General features: G+C 16.6%; 1 protein-coding gene across 1 annotated transcript; it reads right to left on the reverse strand.

The window, feature by feature from the left end:
• Positions 1-1,390: 1,390 nt before the first annotated feature.
• On the reverse strand, positions 1,391-18,696 carry LOC128955616 (galanin receptor type 1-like). Its single transcript, XM_054301289.1, has 2 exons — positions 18,290-18,696; positions 1,391-1,643 (listed from the first exon to the last, which is right to left on the reverse strand). The coding sequence occupies exons 1-2, from the start codon at positions 18,694-18,696 to the stop codon at positions 1,391-1,393; spliced, it is 660 nt and encodes a 219-aa protein (XP_054157264.1).
• Between the last annotated feature and the right edge of the window lie 3,439 nt (positions 18,697-22,135).

Below are 22,135 nucleotides of genomic sequence, written 5' to 3' on the forward strand. Positions count from 1 at the left end.
CTGCAAAGTTTATAAATATATAAATACACTACATATAAGAAATTAGTTATACTTATAATATAAATTATATATATATAATAATACAGTATAATAACCACCTACATTGTCAATTAATAAACTATAAATAATCTCATATCATATTTATTACATAATTTGATATCTTTTGAAATCTTATATGTATAGACTATAAATATATAGCTATTAACGTTAATACTGTAATAAAACTAATATTTAGTTTAGTTAACAATTCTCAACCATTTAAATCCAAAATTATAAATCTTACTTAAAATATAATCTTTACTTTTAAAAGCATACTTCAAAAAATAATCCAAAATAACTTATAATAACTTACAAAAATTGGTAGAAAGTATGTGTCACTAAATAAATTATTGTATTGAATAATTATATCAAATGATTTGTCTATTTTTTTTATTGATTTTTTTTATGTTAATAAAGATATAAAATTAGACTAACTGATGAAATTAATAATAATAAAAAATATCTTAAATTTATTTTTCAAAATAAAACTTACTAACAATTTTAAGCTAAACAAAATATCTATCAATCATTATTATATAAATCGATAAATAATAAATCTGTAAAATCTTAAAAAAAAGATCTTAAATATCTTAAAAACAGTAGAATTTATATATAATGTACAGTATATAGTGAACAATACACTATATTATATATAATACTGTATTTTATATATCAATAACATTTACTTATACTAATAGATATCATAATTCAAAACACTTGCTTTAGATTTGTTGTTTGCCTGTGAATGTAGTGATTGTGAACTATTGGGCGCTTTATAGTAAAATATTTTATATCCAATATTGCCATAAGTATAAGCGAGACTATATTAAACAAAACAAAATAAAATATATATAGATATATTGTAAAAGTGCTAAATACTTAAATGTTTTTTTTAAAAAATATTAATTGATAAAACTATTACTAGGAAAATAATTTATAAAAACTATCTATTTGAAAGAAAATAATAAACATAATAATTACTAATAAATTAAATAAACGCTTACTATAGCTTAAAATTTTATTAGCAATAAAAACATAATTATAAGGTACATAGACTAAAAAAATTTAATCTTTTTTTTAATGTTATAATCTATGTTTATAATTTACAAAAGTATATTTAACTTATTTTAATTGAAATAAAATAACTTAAAAATATAATATATATAATATATATCTAAATAGAAAGAGAAATAAAAAATAAAGTACAAAATTAACACTTAATTGGAATTTTATTCTTAAAATAAACTGTGAAAATAATCTTAACTAAAAATTTCTTATTTAAATTACGCTAATTAAGAGATACTTAATGACAAAAAAATTAAAGTAATAGATATTTAAAAAATATATTAAATTACATAATAAGAGGCATCAGGAAAGTCATCAAAAATATGACAACAGTGTAGGCCTTTCCTCCCGCTTCATCCCATTCCTCGCGACAGTCAACATAAGTTTCGTTTCGGTAGCTAAACGGAACTGCCCTCGAGTGCCACCACTGGACACTGCCTAACAGTGCGCCAAAAATCCAGCCGATTATCAACATTAGGTTTGTGTGATGTTTGAACCAATGATTGGCACAATTGAATGAATGTATGGTTGCTATGTATCTGATTGATAAAAACAACAAAAATAAATTAATAATATAAATACTAAGTTTTGCAATTTAATAAATATATTTAGATATCATAATATACAGTAGTATTAAACTTTTCTTATTATAATCTATCTATTTGTCATCGATATAAAGATAGTGCATTACAATTAGGATTGCCAGCTCATGAATATTTTTTTCAATTTTAATTTTTTAATTTTATAGTGTGTTTGACATTACAATTAAAACTTTAAAAAAAATATTATAATAATAATAATATCATACCGAAATTTAATTTTATAATACATTTATAATATATTAAAAATATACGAGATTTTTTTCTAAACTATTATATATATATTAAATAATATATTTCTAAATTTTATATAAATTTTGTACAGATAAAATTGTAATTTATACATAATAAATAAAATCTCCGTTAAGATATTAAACAGATGGCAACCATATTTATTATCTCTTATAGCTAAAAAAAACCTAACATTTCAACCATAAAATTAAAAATCTTGTATTGCATTTATTATATAAGCATTTATAACGCTTTACACTAATTGTATATTAAGTAATCAATATTTAGCCAATTATTAGTAAACAATAATCAAACTCGTAATCACTATTGTTAGCAATAAAACTAATTATCTGCTGATTATAATTGTTTATCGATGTCATCAAAAATATTTCTTTTCTTTTATTATTTATACTCTTAATTAAAACCATATATTATATAGTACTATATAAATAACTTATAGCACAATATAACATGATGTTTAATAATAATAATAATAGGTCAATAAAACAACATATATATTATAAATAAAATATCTGCTAAATGTTAAATATTTTTTGTTTTTTTCTATTTGTTAATTAAATTTTCTCTGTATTTATGTACTGTATGTATGTATGTGTGTTAGAATAGATGATTGATTTATAGTTAAAATATTCATTTCAATGATAAATGATATTTTGAATTTTAATATCTATAAAAAAATGTCGTTTAATATATTTTTCTAAATCTTTTTACAAAAATTATTTGTACAATAAATAAGTTGTTTACATGAAAAAAGATTATATTATTAATAGTATTTTTAAAGCAATGTTTAGTATCTAATAAACAATGTTATTTAGTAGTTTAATTAATATTAAGTTTAAAACTGTATATTACTAAGTTGTTTACAAGTTTTATCAATATTTTAAATTAAAAAATTAAAGTTTTATTTTAAGGCCATAATGATAAATTGTGTCAAAAAATATGTCAAATTAATTGAATAATAAAATTTATAATTAAAACTTGCAAATTTTAAAATCAAATAATATATTTAATAATTTTTAAAAAACAAACTGAGTAAATGATTAAAACTGTGATTAATTAAATTGATTTGTAATAGTATACTAAAAATTATTATAAAATATTTTTTATGAAATTTCATGTGAATAGCTCTTTTGAACACAAAATTGTCGATTTTTAAAAATAATTTCATAACTAAATTACAAAATAATTTTTAAATTTTATATTAAAATAACTAAATACATGTAATAATTGTGTAAATACTAAATTAATACAATTTATAACATTATATTTAAAATAATTATCAGTAATGAAGGTTCATTGGATTTTATCACAGTTATTATAGTTTAGTATTAATCAATTTAAGGCTTTTAAAAATTAGTTATTAATATTTATATAATAGTCATTAATATTTTATATAATAGTTATTAATATTTTATATAAATATATCTTTAGGCAAAATATGTATTTAAATTAAGTTTGTCATCGGTTTTGACGGCAAATATTTTATATTATATGCATTAATAATAATATATACAGTACTATATCAATAATAATAATATATAATAATATATATATAAATATATTGATTGAATATAAACTATTGGCAAATATAAAAACAAATTACTGTCAATTATCCGTATATGTTATGTAACTCAATGTGTCTGATAAGGTCTAGACATAATTTGGTGTTTAGTGCAGCAGTTTTTTTATATACAGTATATATGTTTTATTATAGCAAACACTACAAACAAATATTATGATAAAAAATAAAAAAAAATGCTTTTTACTGTCAATACTAAATTTAATAAACAGTTATATATCGAAAATTCTGTATACGGTATATACTGTATATATATATACTTAAAATAATACTATCAATTAAGTTGTTTCAGCAAAATCAAGGTTTTCATAAAAAAAATCAATAAAAACAAAAAATTCAATTAAACATTTTAACACAAGTCTCAATTGAAAACAAAATTATTTTTAAAAAAATAATCAATAGTTATAATAGATATATTGTTGTGAATATATTCATCTCAAATATACGTTTAAATTAATTATTATTAATCTCTTTGTTTTTACATTTATTTATAGATTCCAATGTAAATCCATTTTCAAATGATTCTAATCCTTATATTTGATTTTGTTATTTTTGAACGTTCAGAATAGGGATGATTCACATATTAAGTTCGAACTTTTTTGAGAAATCTAGACCTCACTCCCCTTCTATGTTCGCAAGTATAGTCATTTTATAAATTATGTTTGCATATCCCTAATCCCTATCCTTAAAAAATAAAATAACCTATCACAATATTTATTAATAATCAAATTAAAATTAAATCAATCTTTAAATCATTTATCCTTAATGAAGACCTAATATGATGATGGCTTTGAGTTTGACATCAATTAATTTAAACAAATAATGATTTAAACGAATATTTTATAAAATTATTTTCACTTTTAAAAAGTTTTTTTTTCAAAAAAACTGTAAATAAAAATATTTATATTAAAGTAATATTTATTATTCAAAATTTGTTATTAAACTGTTTCTCGTCCTCGTTGACACCCCCTCCCCCTAAGGGGGTATTATGTGAATACCTGTCACTGAAAGTGATCCATAATTGATTAGACAATATCTATGATTTTAGAAATGATTCTTCAATTCTAACCGAAACACAACAATATTTTAAGCAAAAATTAAAAATGATTATTAAATTACGCTTTTTTCAGTTAAAATACGCGATTCTATTAATATACTGTATTGAAATAAATTTTATATTATTAATAATTATGAAACGTTTAAACTTTAAAAAATAAAAGGAAATAAAGTGAAAATAATTAATATTCAATTATATTCAATTAAGTTATTATTATTTATTAATATCTTAAAATAGAAAATAAAATTATTTTTACTTTAACATAACAGATATGAAAACATTTATTTTAACTAAATTGTATTGATTTTACTGTATTATTGTTTATTTACAATACAATATATTTTTTAAATAATAAACATGAGATAATATTTCAATGAATTTAAATTATATTTTATATTAAATTTTAAGTAAATAGGATATAACATTAGATTCTAAACAAATAAACATAAATTCTATTAAAAATTAATTATTATAAAATATTAATTTTTGTTGTCAGATTATTATCAAAATTTAATAACATTTACATTGTAATTATTATGTGACAACAATTAGTTTTATTATAAATTTTGCACATTTGCAATTAAAATTTTTATCTAAATTTATTATTATTATTATTATTATAGTTAAATTATTTGTCAATTTGAGATTAACAACAGAGTTAAAAACAACAGAGTTTGAAAAAAATAAAAGGTTTTGAATTTTGGTTTTGCATAATACAATGTACTGCTTATATTACACAATTTTTAAAACTAATATTTACTATTTTGAAAAATTATTAAGTAATTTCTAGAAAAATAACTATTATAATCGTTGTTTTTAAATAACAAAAATAAAATAAAAAATATAAATTCGATAAAAATTAATATTAAATATATATTTATTATAAAACATTGTCTACTATGTCCTAAACATAGTCCTCAAATTTTGTTTGTATGCAAAATTGGTTATGTATTATACTGTATAATACGCTTCTCAACGTACATAAGTCTCTGCCAACAATATATAATATATTTAATTTTATTAATAAAACTCGTGTTTACTACAAAACAAAATTGATTAATGTATACAGTATATAGCTTATCACTATTTTAATTACGATGATAGTAAATGTTATTGTAATTATTATAATAATTAATTATAATAAAATAAATTAAATAGGTTCTTTTATTGTTTATTTTTATATAAATACTAATAATAAGGTATAGAAAATTATAATTTCCGCAATAATTATAGTACAATAGAAAAATTAATTTCAATAACAATTAACAATAATAATTATTATTAATACTGTATAAGTAAACAATATACATATATACTAGTATATAGTATATTGCTATAGCAAACCATTTTTACTATGATTGTATGTATTTGTCTATTTTTAAAATTTTTTCAACTAATACAAACTACAATTCTAACTTATAAATTATTTTGTGAATAATAAAATAAAATTATATATTATTGTTGATCATCTAATATAATATTATAGAATTTTTTTAATAATATCAATAGAATTTTAATAACTTATTGATGTATATATATATATATATATATCTTTTAAAAATAAGATTAATATGTTTGCTATATATTTGTATTACGGAAGTTATTTGTAATAAAACATATTCAATGTAAAATCTAATGTAATTTATCAGTAAAAAAAACTTTGAATTCAACTAAAGTGTACAAGAATTTGTAAAGTATAATAATTTTAGTAAATAACTTTTATTATAATAAAATTTAATATTTGATCAAACAATTAAAAATAAATATATTAATAGAAATAGTTTTATGTTATACAGTATATAAATACGGATATAACTGAAAAGGTTAGATAAAAGCAGTCATTCATTAAAAATAAAGTAACAATATTTTTATTTTTTGTCTGCATAATGTAATGCATTAAATAAACAGTGTATTTATAGTTGAATAGTGTTTGCATAATAAAAACAATGAAACAGTAAATTCAAAACAAATTTTTATTATAATTTAATAAAATAGACTATTAATTACTTTTATAATTTTAAGGTTATCAAAATGATAAAATAGACAGTATCTAAAAAATTATTAAATATTTTATCAAGATCAAAATTAAGATATAATTTTGTATAAATTTTATTTGAAAATTTATATTGAAAATCTTTTTAAACGTTATATTACTTATATTTACGTTATGTTTACTTTAATTTTTAAAGGATTACTATTTAGCCAATTAGTCACTACAGTTGTTTACATTTTATTTAATCAATCTTTTGTAATGTGTATTTGTATAATGAATTATATAATAATTAACAAATTATACAAAATTACATGTTTGCTAACAGGCGTTATTGTTTATTTAGAAAAATAAAAATTTATGTATACAAAAATAATAATTATTATATATTTAATATATTAAGTAACTACAGAATATAATTCAAAACATGTGTTATATTTAAAAAAATTAATTAAAAGTTTATTTTTAAAATAGTTGAAAGTATATTTAAAACATAATATTAGTTATAAAATGTTATAATTAGTTAAATTAAATTAATCTATATTTTATCATGAGTTTGACTTAAAAATAAATAAATATATTAATGTATAAGTTGTATTGTAGATTAAGTTATGTATTGATTTTTAGTATAAACCGAAACATTTTTTTATTATAATGAAAACTATTTTTCTGACCGTATTTTTGTTTTGTTTTATATTAATATATATATATTTATAAATAAAAAATTGGTACAATTTATAATATGAAAAAAATATTTGTATTATTTTATTTTTAATTAAAAATATTTAAATAATTTAAGTTTTTTTAATATTAGATAAATGTTGCTTTAAACAAATAAACACTTGATATTATATTTAAAAAAAATCTATTTTCGTAGGAATCGGTATATGATTTTAGTACAAAATTCAAAATAATAAAAAAATAATATACGGGCAAAATTTTTATAAAATAAAAAATTACTTTAGATAACGTTATTGAAAATTTTAGATTGTATACAATTTATATATCATCGACAATATTACCACTATATCTATATATATATATATATATATATCTATTTTTATACAAACCATTTTATCTTATGAACTAATGTACATATTTTGTAAACAATATCCTAATTTATTTATATAAATCCAGGTATATATATTAAATTATATAAATTTTAATGTACTCTATATTGTATATAAATTTATGTATTTATGTAAAAAATAACTATAAAATTAGCTTTTATTCAAATTAAAGTAAATTTACATTAATTTATATTGACTTTACATGTATAAACAGTACATAATCAGTATATTATATTTTTTTCAAAAAAATTGTTGCGATATATTTAAATACTTATTATTAGTGTCTTGATTTCCAACTAAAAAAATTATTTTGTCGGTTCAACGCTTATAACTGGGACTTAGTATGTCCACCTAACTTGACCAGTGGACGCTATTTCCGAAATTTTATTATAACTATAAATAACTATTTGTTGTGTTAGAAACTATAAAAACTTATAAATAACTATTTCAGTTATTTTGAAAAATATAAGCATTAAATTGTAAAATTAACTGTTTCAACTCATATCACTTTTTTAACAATAGAAATAATTAGTTTATTTATATAAATCATTTTTGTAAATATGCTGAAAACAAATGAATTATATATCAGTTGAAATATTTATAAAAAATAAATAACTATTTCAATAACTATTTGGCTTTTTTAGCAACTATATACAACTATTTAATACAGTTTAAATAACTATTTTAAAAACTATTTGACTTTTTTTAGCAACTATTATAACAACTATTTAATAGAGTATAAAAAATTATTAATCAATACACTACTTATTATATTAAAGAAGAAAATATTTTTCTGAGGAATTTGTTTTATAACAGAATATTTCTTGACATTAGTCAAGAATAATATCATAATAATAATAAAACAAATCATACAATATTTGAGTTTTAATATCCATATATATATACAGTATATACTGTACTGAATATGAGCTTAAATTAAGATAAAATATGCTTAATATTAAATTATATGATATGATTCATACTGTTATTCACTAATTATTACAATATATATAAGCTAAATCTTCTTATATCAATTATTATTATTATTATTATTTAGAAAGAATTTATTATTTTTGTTTAATACTTTTACTCGTAATTGTAATTAATAATATATTTTTTTTTTAAATATTTAGCTTAAAGTAATTTATATTGAAAAATAATGTATATATTAAAAATGTTATATTATTTATAATTTTATTTTGAGAAAATAAAGTCTACTTTAGAAATTTTTGTTTACTATATTATATTTTATTATTGTTATACTAATTACTAAGAGATATTGATTACTGGATATAAAAATATGGTTATCTTAAAACCTATTAAATATAATGAAATTTTTCTTTGAAAAACAATAACAGTTTTTTTAAGAAATAAAATTAATTATGATATTGAAAAATTATTTAAAAACAAAAAAACAATTTTTAAAAATCTTTTATTAAATTGACAAATAACTTATAATAGTACAAAAATACTGTATATATTTTATTTATTAAATTTCAAATAAAAAAAGGATATTTAGTAAAATTCAATAATTGAATCAATGGAAAACTTAAATCAATAATCAACTTATTTTTAGTGTTAACATATCATAAATATTAATGTTATATAACTTATAGATTATATAAAGTTTGTACAGTAATATTTTAATATTAGTAAATGAATTTGAATTGTCATAAATTTAATTTATAGTTAATTTATAGTCTCATTTATAAAATTTAGAAGCAATATATAAAAAATTGACTGTAAACCTAGTTTACATATACTGTATATTGTGTACTACAATAATATCATTCATTGTATGATATACTGTAATATTATTAGTTGTCCATTCAATTACTATAAAATAAAATTTATCATTTATACAGTCAAAATTTTATATGTTATACAATTCATATTGTATACAGTCATTCATAATGCATGAAACAATATATATATATATATATATATATATATATATATATATATATATATATATATATATATATATAATAGTACATTATTAATATTTATATACAGTATTATTATGATTTTTTGCAATATTTTTATAAAATTTAAATGACAAATGCAAATGCTGTAAATCTTATATTTTATTTATAATATTGTGTTATATATATACAGTACACTGAATCACAGATAAATGACATTTAAACAAAATATTTTTATTGTTTAGAATATTTCTTAATTTGTTGTTTGAGTTTGCAGTCAAACATTTTTCATTATATATAATAAAATATATATTTTTATATATACTATACTATACTCTATAATAGAAATTTTATACCACTATTACTATGATAATTAAATTTATAAAAACAAATAACCAAAATTAATTCATAAACCATTATTATTTGAATTTTAAACATTTTTATGAAATCTAAATGTTTATTAATTTTATTTCTTTAATAAAATAAACTTGTTAATTGAAATAAAAATAATTTGTTTTTTGAATTTCAATTATATTTTAATCTTTTATTTTTTAAACAATTTTTACTATATTGAATATATTGAATACTTAATTAGAAATTCAAAGTTTTTAATTAGAGTTATCTACATTTATAAACAAAAATAATATAATTTTAATTAATTGTTAAATAAGATACACAAAATATAGTTATCACAATAAATCATAAAATAATTTACATCACTATTTAACACTAACATTTTGATTTTTATTTAATTGCATTGTTAAATAATTATTTTCAATTAATATAATATAAAATACAAATACTATATATAATATTTTTACTATTTAATATAATATAAATAATTTAAAGGTTTACTATAATAAAAATTAATAATTAAGTCTTAATAATAATTATATTTTTAAAATTCATTTTTCAATAATTTCTAATCATAAAACTTAATTAGTATTAATTCTATAGATATCAAATAAAAAAATAATATTTATATTAAGTATTTTAAAATAATTTATTAAATATTTATTTCAAATCTTTTATATGATTGCATATGTATGCAATTAATCACGTATTATTTAAATTGATGTCAATGTAAAAATTTTATATTAAATAAATTTAATATAAAATTAAACTGCATTTACACAATGTCTACAAAAAAAAACTGTTATTTTTAGCATAAATTTAATCAAACATTGATTTTTATTATTGTATAATTCTATAAGTTTTGTTAATAAAGTTTTGTAAAAAACAAATTGTTTTCAAATCAATAACAAATAGTATTACTGTATATTTATTATAAAGGATTTATTTTATATAACTAATAATATTGTCAATATACATGTATATATATAGATGCATATATATTTTTTAAGAGTTTTATAAAAATAGATATTTAATTAAAATAAAGTTTTTTTTAAATTTTATTTTTGAATGTTTTAGACGCGTACATGTATTCAATAATAATAATAATCTAAATTTTAATATTGTATTATTGTATTATTTGCAAAAGTAGTATTGCAAATGTATTATTGCATTATTTGAAATCTTGAAAATTTAAAAATTTAATTAAATTTAATTAAATTTAATTAAATTCACCTAAATTCAATAGTATTTTTTATAAACTTAATTATTAGATAAACTATTTGTACAAATTTAAAATACTAAAGCAGAAACTATATTATAATTATAAAATAATATGAATAAAATAATGAAAATTACTTAACTAAAATTGTTGTGTTACTTAACTAAAAAATATATATATGTGTGTTTATATGTTTTTAGGAATAGTTTTTATTTTTGTTACAAAATAGATGAAAAAATTTAAAAAAAAAATAAAACAATTTAAACAACTAAAAAAATGCCTAAAGTAACAACAGTAAAACAACAACAAAAATTTGAAACAATTTGACGTTTTAAATATAATAAGTATATTAATGAAATATTTAGCTCCCGTTTACACTGTCTAACACCTGTTATCCACTTGATATCACTTAGACATCTGAACCCTTGAAAACATTGATTTTATTAAAATCCTTTTTTCACACTTTTAATAATCTGATGATTTGAAACTATATCTAAAACAAAATTAAATTGTTGTCTAGAATTTCATTTGGCTCTAATCTGGATCTAGTTTTTATGTATTTGTTTTAATTTATTAGCATTTAAAACAAACATTGTCATAATATTACAGTATAATCAAATTAAGAATAAGTTTATATTTTTATTTAAAATATTATTTTTAATATTTAAACAAAATTTAGAAATTTTACCAATCAAATGTTTATTTTCTTAGATAATAACATTTTAGATTATTTATATATTTGAATAAAATATAATATCAATTTGTATATATTTACAATAGATTCTTATCATTTACATTACTAACTAAATATTTGCTAAGAAATAAATTTTTATAAAATAAAATATAAAATTTACTTTTTTAACAAACATTGTTTGATTAATAAAATTTATTTTCTAGGTTTTCATTTATTATACTAAAAAAAGACTATATTTAATAGGAGTAGACAATTATATCAATTATAATGATATTATAATAAATAAAAGTGAAATCAAATTTATTTCTATTATAGATAAAAAACTAAATTCTCGTCTATAATAGTAAAGTAATTTTCTTTTATTATTTACTTACTGGTAATATGGGCTCACTTTCTAATAAAAAAAAGTGATAAACAATTATATTTAAAAAGAAACATTAGTAATAATAGTTCAGATTTTCTCTAATAATATCTGAAAAAGTTAATAAATGTGTATTTTGTTTGCAAATCAACGTCTAGACCGACACTATGGACGTCCTTAAAGAATATTCACCCAAAATCAATGTTATTGAACAATATTTTATGGTTTCTAAATGAGATAAAATTATTATAATTTAATTTACTTAAACAAAATGTCAATAAATTAGATTAATTATAACGTTTATATTAAATACAATATAGTTTTTCGGTCACTAACTTTTTCAAATAAAGAATAAAACAAAACGTAAAAAAATTTTAATCAAAAAACGTGATAACAAAAATTTATATTAAAAATAAATAAATAAACGAATATTATTTTATATCAAATCTATTTTTGTCAAATTCTGAATAATATCTATTAATAGATATTTTTATCACAATAAGACACTTTATATTAAATATATACAGACAGTATACCGGTATTTCTAAGTATATTTCCTTATTATTTTATTTATAAACATATAATAATAAACACATGTTTTACTCATATGCATTAATATCTATAAATCTGTATAAACAATTTTATAAATAATAATATTTTTTGATTATTAATAATAATAATATTAGTCGTTAATAAATAAACAAAATATATTCAAAATAATTTCAATTAAATTAATTTAATAATTTAAACTTAGTTTAAATGCATAATAAAGCGTTAGATTTTCAATAATGCAAAATTGATAAATTTTTGTTTTGTGTGAAATGTGTAAATTAATATTATAAAAATTTTAAGTTTATTATTCATTAGATTAATAATAAACACAAAAATATTATTAATATCTATTACTAAAAAACCTATAAATCATAAAACATGTATTTATTTTTTTTATAAAAAAATAAATATTATAAATAATATTTTATCCATGATTACAATAAATTAAATATTAAATGTCTAGAAAATTTTTAAAAAAATAAAAAAATAATCAGAAAATAATCATAATTGTAAAAGTTCAATATACGTATAAATCCTATAAATATAGAAATCATATAAAAAATAATTTGAAATTATTTAAAAAATTATTTTAGAAAGTTTCCAAATGAGTTTTTCTGTTGTTGATTGAAACCCTATATTAGTTTATTATTTTTAGATTTATTTTGAAAATTTCTTGAAACTTTATTAGAAAAATTTATCAAATATTATTACTTATTTATAATATAATATAATATATATTAATATTTTGTATGAGCAATAGATTATTAATAATATTATTATCAAATTTTGTCAACCATCTATAATCTTTAAACTAATCAATTATACTTATTATTTTAACTATTATTTCAATACTAAAAATATAAAAGTATATAATCTTTTTTATTTATAACTAATAATATATTTTTTATTTTACAGCTCATATCACTGATCAAATCGTTGAAAAAATTATTAAAATCCAAAATTAATATTGTTTGTAATAATAACAATAAAATAAAAAATTGCATTTTTAAAATTTTAATTGAGAACCTTAATTAATTATTTTTAATTGATATATTTTTATAAGAATAATTGTAAAATATATAGTATATGTTATGATTTAATTTATGATAAATTTTTTTATATAGTAGAAGTATTAAATTTTTTATTTTTTGATTAATACTATAATAAAAAATATATTTGATATTATATTTAATAAGATTAACTTAGAAAATGTTTAGTTGAAAATGATTAAGATTTTATATTTATTAATAATATCATTGAAAAATTAATATTTATTTTTTCAATAATACTTTAATAAAATTACTTATATATATTAAACAATAAAACTTTTTTTTTTGAAAAAAATAATTCTATTTTAATAAATAATATAATATTAAATATAATACATTAAACATATACTGTTAATATAATGATTATAAAAAATACAATATATAAATGATAAATACTGAATATAAGCACAAAATCATTTATTCAAAATCATTTACAAACAAACAAAAAATTAATACAGTTTATTATACGATTGCTTTTATACTATCTATTATATGATAAAACAATCGTATAATAAAATGTATTAATTTTTTGTTTGTTTGTAAATGATTTTGTGCTTATAATTGATATAAATCAATAATAATATAATTATAAGTATTAATATAATTATGTAACAAATAATAATATTATATGCCTTTTAAGTAATCTTCTAACAATAAATTATTTAATTGAGATTTTATTGTATAAATTTATATCAATATATATGATAAAGTAAATCTGCAGATGTTTATACAGTAAATTTATGTATTAAAGTTATATACAGTATATACAAAATTTAATTCTGTATAATATTTACTTTACATTCAATTATATAATAGAAATTACAAAAGTAACAAAAACATATTAAACTTTATAAATTTTCATTATATTCAAATGTTTTTGAATTTTAAAATTTGTTTGTTTTATTTTAAAAAAACAAATTATAAAATATAAGTAATGATGTATACAAATTACATCTACTAATTTCTATTATATTACACAAAATACATTATAAATTTATACATTTATATTAAAATTTTTTATAGCTCTATAAATAATACAACTATAGCTATAATTTGGGTAATTTTAGTTAACTTACAAATGTTTTATTAAATAAATGCAAAAATGGTTTGTTTTGTAAAAATTATTTCATATTTTTCCAGACACTTGACAACTATTGTATAACACATGTACTTTATATAGTGGTAACTAATAATAAAAATCATTTAAATATTATCATTATAGTTTGCTAACCAATTTTATTAGTTTACTCATTAAATTCGATGCCAATTTTTTAATTATATAAAATCTGTCTAATCTATTATATAATGTTTAATACAATAGCTTAACAACAATAAAACATTTAATAGATTAAATTTATCATTATTATATAATAATTATTACATAATTATGTAGATTTAATTTTAACTTAAATATTACGCAACTTAGTGTTTGTACTATAGATTTATATTATATAAATTTTAATATAAATCAAAAAATATTTTCTTAAGTTTTATAATAACAAACATTATATACAAACAATTATGTTTTTTAGTAAACAAAATATATAAATTTTATTTAAAAAAAATATATTATTATTATTACAAAGACTAAAAAATCAGCAAAATTATCAGTAAATAAAGTTAATAATATAATATATATAATTTTATTGATATATATATATATATATATATAAATGCATTTATAAGACTTTATTATAACTGTATGTTATGTTTGTTGCAAACATGATTTTCAAAATGTTATTTTGATTATCAAATATTTTAGTGTAAAACAATTTATAATACATTATATCGATATACAGTAGACATTGTTTAAAAAAAACTCTTCATAATTATTAAAAATAATAATTCATATTAATTGATTAAATTTCTAAAGTTTTTTTTGACATAAAATAAATAATATAAGTGTATACAGAATATTAAATTATATATAAATAAAATTATCTAATTAATGGTTGGATAAAATATTTATTGATTGTTAGTTTAGAAAATCTGCGCAAACCTTAAATAATCAATTAATACTAATATAAGTTGAATAAAATTAACAAAAAAATAAAAAATAAAACAAAAAATTTGTAATAGAATTCTCATAAAAATGTTTTAATGAAAATACTTTGAATACTCTGAAACTCTGAAAATAATTACTATAACTGAATGAAAATTATTAGCTCAACGATTGTATCATTGAATTACAGATTAAATTAGTTCAACTTTTTTTTAAAAAAATAATTGTTTATTAAATGTGAAACAAACGGCAAATTGATTGTTTTGTTAACTTTTGTGTAAATAAAATAATTGCATTCCATATTAGATTATTTTAAGCTAATAAAAGCTTATCACTGGAAATATAAAGATAGAAATTTCTAATAAGAATTTTTATAGAAGTTTTATGACATTTAAAAAATAAAATATAAATGTATTGCAAATACAGTAGAATTAATATTATTTTTTATATAAAATTATGTTTCATAACGATTACAAGTTATTTCAGATAAGAAACAGTATAACTATAATAAATGAATTGATTGAATATACATATAAATATTGATTCATAATCTAAACAAATTGAATCAATAGATGTGAAAAATTGTTTATTTTATTGATTTTATTTTCACAGACAAACAATCTTTAAATATATATAAAGTACTAAATGTTGATTAATAATATTTTTCTATTAATATATTAATCATCTAATATAATGAATAAATATTTATTATGTAATATAACTATAATCAAGTAAACTTTTTATTAATAATAAATTTCTTTGAAAATAAAACTGTAATAAAAATATTATTGTTACTATCAATATAATAATATTATGATATTTCAATTTCAATTTTTTAAAAATAAACAGCTTATTATTTTTTACAAAATAAAATATATATATATATCTATATTTATATATTTGTAGACTTTTTTTATTTATTCATAATGGTTATACAAGTATAATATTAATGATTATATTTCAATAATATTAATGGAATATATTTACTGTATTAGTAAATTATACTATTTTACTTTATTACTTTAACATATATTAAAATATATTAAATATTAAATTATATTCAATAAACATAACATAACAAACATAATTTACAGTATATTAATAATTTGTTTGAAAAAAAACATATTTAAAATTATTAATTATTGACAATTTTAAAATTCATAATTCATTAACATATTTATTTGATACAAAATTATATTTATTATTAATATTTAATAATGAATATAGTTATAAAACAATCAGAAGCAATAAAATTTAAATATGAAAAATTAATAAATATGAAAAATGTTTAACAATTTAATTATCATAATTGTTTTTTTTTAAATAATTAACTTTATTAATAAATAAATCATCTCAATGTGTGATAAAATTAAATACAATATATCGTGATATATTACTATTTATTTAACTATATTTTAGATATATTTTTTAAATTTTATTTTAAAAACTATTTTCAACAAGGTCGTGCAATTTTTAATTTCTAACCCTGAAATTAGTACTAGAAAATATAACTAATTAAAATAAAAAAACACTTTTATTAAAAATTTATTAACCAGAAAGTTGTTAACGTTAGTTAAGAAACAAAAATTGAATTGCATTACAATTAATAAGTAGAATTCAATATAAAAATTATGAGCAATTAAAAAAATATTGGCAAATCATCAATTGATTAATGATTATAATTAGATAATTACTATTATTTTTTTATTACATTAATCAAATTTATATACTATTTGCTTATGTTTTTATAGTTATTTTTTTGTAAATATTAAAATAGAAATTAATAAGATTTATAAAATTAAATAATTTATAGTCGAAAATTAAAATTAGTATTTTCATTACCCTAAGGCATCTAATGGTAATTATTAAAAGTCAACTCATTTTGGTTGAAATATAAACTAATAACATTAATGCATACATATTAATATAAGATATTCTGTACATGTATTTAATGTATATAAACTATAATAAATCTAAATATACACATAAGTAAACACACACACACACACACACACACATTGTGCATATAAACTCACTTAATAAAATTGTTAATTATATACCATATATTGTAAATGTCGGAAAATCTTTTTATTAAACTTTTAATAAAAAAAAGTTCAATATTTCAAAAATTCGATATACAGTATATATAAAAGCATCTTTATTTTCTATAAATAGATACTGAAAATTATTGTAGATATAATTTTAGATTATAGATATAAAAACTAAATATATATATAAAACTATACATTTAATAACTCAGCTCAGATAAATATAATATATAGTAAATATAAATTATTAATAAGCACTTTAAAAAACTATCAAATATAACTTGCATTAAAAAAAATATATCTATAATATATTTTATTAATAATAGAAAATTATTTTTTGCGAAATAAAAGATTAGATAAACATATTTGATATTAACATCCGATCTGATAAATTGAGACATAAAACTAATTTATAATCTAAATTTTTGGCTTACCTTTCAATGCCAATAATGGTAAGCGTATAGACACTGACAAAGACGCTGAGCACCTGTACGAACTGTGCTGTCGAGCACATGAAGTTTGGAAAGATCCAGTAGCCCAGCATAAAGTCAGTGTATGTAAACGGTATGCTAAACAGGGCCAGAGATACGTCGGCCAGCGATAGATTGATAAGAAATTTGCGTAAACTAATGGGACACCGGCGCCCGTTTGACAACACAAATATGACGGTAACGTTGCCCACAAATGCCAGTATTGCAGTGATTGAGTAGAGTATCACCAAATAGATCTGTAGGTCTCTGTTGAGTGCATCCAATGATGTAAACACAACTGTGTCGTCCTGTGTACGACCCATTAGTTTGGCTTCGGTTACATTGTTTGTCATCACCCAAATTGGATCCATTATTACAGTATATTAAAAAAATATTGTTTTTTTTTCTTCAAACAGTTTTATTTCAGTACTTGTTTAAGATTATACATTAGATTTAGTTTTTTAAAAACTTTATCTTAAATAATTCAAACATTAAAAACATTAAATTTTTTATATGATATTTATCTAATTGCAATTTCTAGATAATTGAGATAACAACTAATAATTACAAATAATTAAATTAATAATAATTATTATTAATTATTATATAGAATAACTGTAATAGAGAATAAACAAATCTTTTTATTATATTTACTTTATTTTATTATATTTAGTTAATAATACTTAAATAATATAGTTTTTTATATAAAACTTTTATTTAAAAAGATAATTAGTTTGAATAATATGAATATCTATATGCAGTCAGACACACACACACCAGTCCCTATGTCTGGTTAGGAGACAGTAAGTCAGTCATACAGTCAGTCAGTTGTCTTTGACTATCTTATATAAAGTGAAAGCCTGAGGATCTGTATGTCGGTGTCTTTCAATGACACTGTACTGTAGTTTACTCTATGACTACTATTAGAAACTACTTATAATAATAATAATAGAGAAAGAGAGCGCATGACTTCATCAATACTCTAAAAATATTTTTATTTATTTTTTTTTTTTGAAAGTCGGATCATATGATATTATAAGCGATTGGTTTATATAAATATATTCAAATGATATATAAATACAATAAAAACCACAATTTATTTTAGAAAAAAATCGTGTCTTAAATAGCATTCAATCATTTAATAGATATATAGTATATTAATACTTACTGTATATATATTTCAATTATTGGTGGCTTATATTTCTTTTGAAATATTTGTAAGATTTGTAAGTTTTTTTTATTTATTGTTTTTTATATAATAAACGACGTATTGTACAGATAATAATATAAATTAAACTTTAAATAGTTTGAAATGTTAAAGATATTTTGTAGAAAACTTTATTAATTATTATTTTAGATAAAAATCTTTTTTAAACACGTTTTTAAATATTCATTTGTTTCATATCTTATCTGCAAAATATGTGTTAATAAAAATATATTAATATATATAAAAATATAATAACATAATAAGTGAAAATTGACAAAAATTAATTTGATTTAACATTAATCATTTAATATTAGAGATGCTAATTTTAATTTTTTTAACTAAATTAATTTAAATGAAATATTTTAATTATATTGTGTTTTAAATGTAATAACAAAAATTATATATTTAATTATAAAAATTTATTAATTATATACAGTATATTCAATAGTACTCTATATACTGGTTTTTTTTGTAAAACATATTTTGATTTAAAAAAATCATAATTGTTGAGTAATCTAAACTAAAATATCTTTAAATAAATATTAATGTTTCATTTAAATATCAGTAATATTGGATTTACTATTATATTTGATATTGTTTATCACAAAAAAATAATAAAAAGTAAAAATTTCGTTACTGAAAAACAATAATTATTTTTATTTCAAATTGTTAAATACTTTACAATTTATATAGAATTTTAAAAATCAAAAGTAAAATAAAGACATTTAAATTATGGAAATATTTTTACAAATAATTTAATATAATATAACTAATATAAAATTAATTATAAAACAAAAATTCTATATTGTTAAAAGTAAATATAAAATTTATCCAATACTTGAAAAAAATGTGATATTACTTTTTACTAAAATTTTTTAAAAACATCACTTATCACATACAGTAGTAACTGTATATATATTATGATATAATAAAGTTATAACTAAATTTTGAAATGTAGTAATATTTAGTAAACTATTTATTTATTATTTTTGTATTCATTTTATTATTGAGTTTATGCCGTATCACTAATAGCTAAAATAATTGCTTTCATTATATTATGATATAATAAAATTGTTATTTGTAAGCATTTTTTAATAAAAGATAATTATTTCAAAGTTAATGTTTTAAATTTTATTTAATAAAATAAATATTATTTTAAGTTTAAAAAAATATTTTGTCAATTAGAGTTGAAACTAAAAATTTCAAATATTATTTCATAAAATTAATATAAGAAAATTATTTTTAAAAATACAATTAATTTTATTATAAATTATAATTAAAAATATTATCTAAAACAACTTTAATTCATTAATTAGATTATATTTATAAATTTATTTTATAATAATTATGAATAATTTATATATTGTTAACTAATGTAAACTATAAATACTTTTAAAATTATTTTGACTTAAAATAAATACTTTTGTTTTAATGTTAATATATTAGAGAACAAAAATTTGTTAATATAACATAAATATTTATATTTTAAATATAAAACAATAAAATCAATTTTTTAATCCAAAAATAACATTTAGAAATGTATTGATTTTAAATAATTTCTTTATAATAAACATTTCTTTTATTGTTTTTTTACATAAAACACAAATCTTATTATGTATTCAATAAAAAATAATATTTTAACAAAAACAAAAAAAAATAAAGCAAAACTTTTATATTTTTATTAAACTACATAAAGTATAAAATAAAAGTAAATTTTTATATTATTTCAACCATATTTATCATGTAAATTTTAAATGTAAAAACAAGTATAATTCATATTAAGATAAATGCATAAATGCTTTGAATTTTAAATTTACTATAGATTTAGTAATTTTTATTGTTTTTTTTGTTGATAAAATTGTTATATAATTTTCAAAAATTTTATTTTCTAATTTATCTTTGCGCAACAATGATTTATACAAAATTAATTTAAGCGTCAATTTTAATCTAAAAATAGTAGATTTTATTTATTATAATATAAAACAATAGTAACTTTTGATATGAAGTAACTCATATATTTTACATTTTAAACTAAAATACAATTGATTTTTTAATGTAAAATATTGTAGAATATTGAACTGTATTTTTAATATATAAATATGTATATTAAAATACAGTTCAATATTCTACAATATTTTACATATATATATATATATATATATATATATATATAGAATTTAAGTAAAGAAGAAATATATTAATACAGTATTAATATATTTCTATTGAAATATCAATTTCATAGATTTGATATATTAATCACTGTTAATACTAGAGATGGGCAAATAGAAAGTTTCTAATAAATTTCCCTAAGAAAGTTTCTAGAAAATTTCTCATGAATAAATTTCTATAGAAATTTAACTTTATTGTTATAGTATGGGATCCCCATATCTATAGTTATTGTAATACTATACATATAATACAGTATTATACAGTATAATACTATACAGTACTACACAAATGCTATATATAAAATAATTATAATTATTTAATAATAATTAGTTTTGTAAAATTGTATTCATCATTTTATTATATACTGTATATCATACTGTAGTTGTTTTAATTAATTTTTTACTTAATTAATAATTAAAATACTAATAATAATA

Source organism: Oppia nitens, unplaced genomic scaffold, assembly GCF_028296485.1.
Source record: "Oppia nitens isolate AA-2021 unplaced genomic scaffold, nextdenovo-longstitch-racon4-pilon3 scaffold2_pilon_pilon_pilon, whole genome shotgun sequence".
NCBI lineage: Eukaryota > Metazoa > Arthropoda > Arachnida > Sarcoptiformes > Oppiidae > Oppia > Oppia nitens.

What these genes read in the sequence shown, in the direction of transcription:
- LOC128955616 (XM_054301289.1), bottom strand. Translation starts at nt 18,696, where the DNA reads ATGGATCCAATTTGGGTGATGACAAACAATGTAACCGAAGCCAAACTA. An exon ending in ACCATTATTGGCATTGAAAG is followed by an intron (nt 1,644 to 18,289) that starts GTAAGCCAAAAA and finishes TTTATCAATCAG; the next exon opens with ATACATAGCAACCATACATT.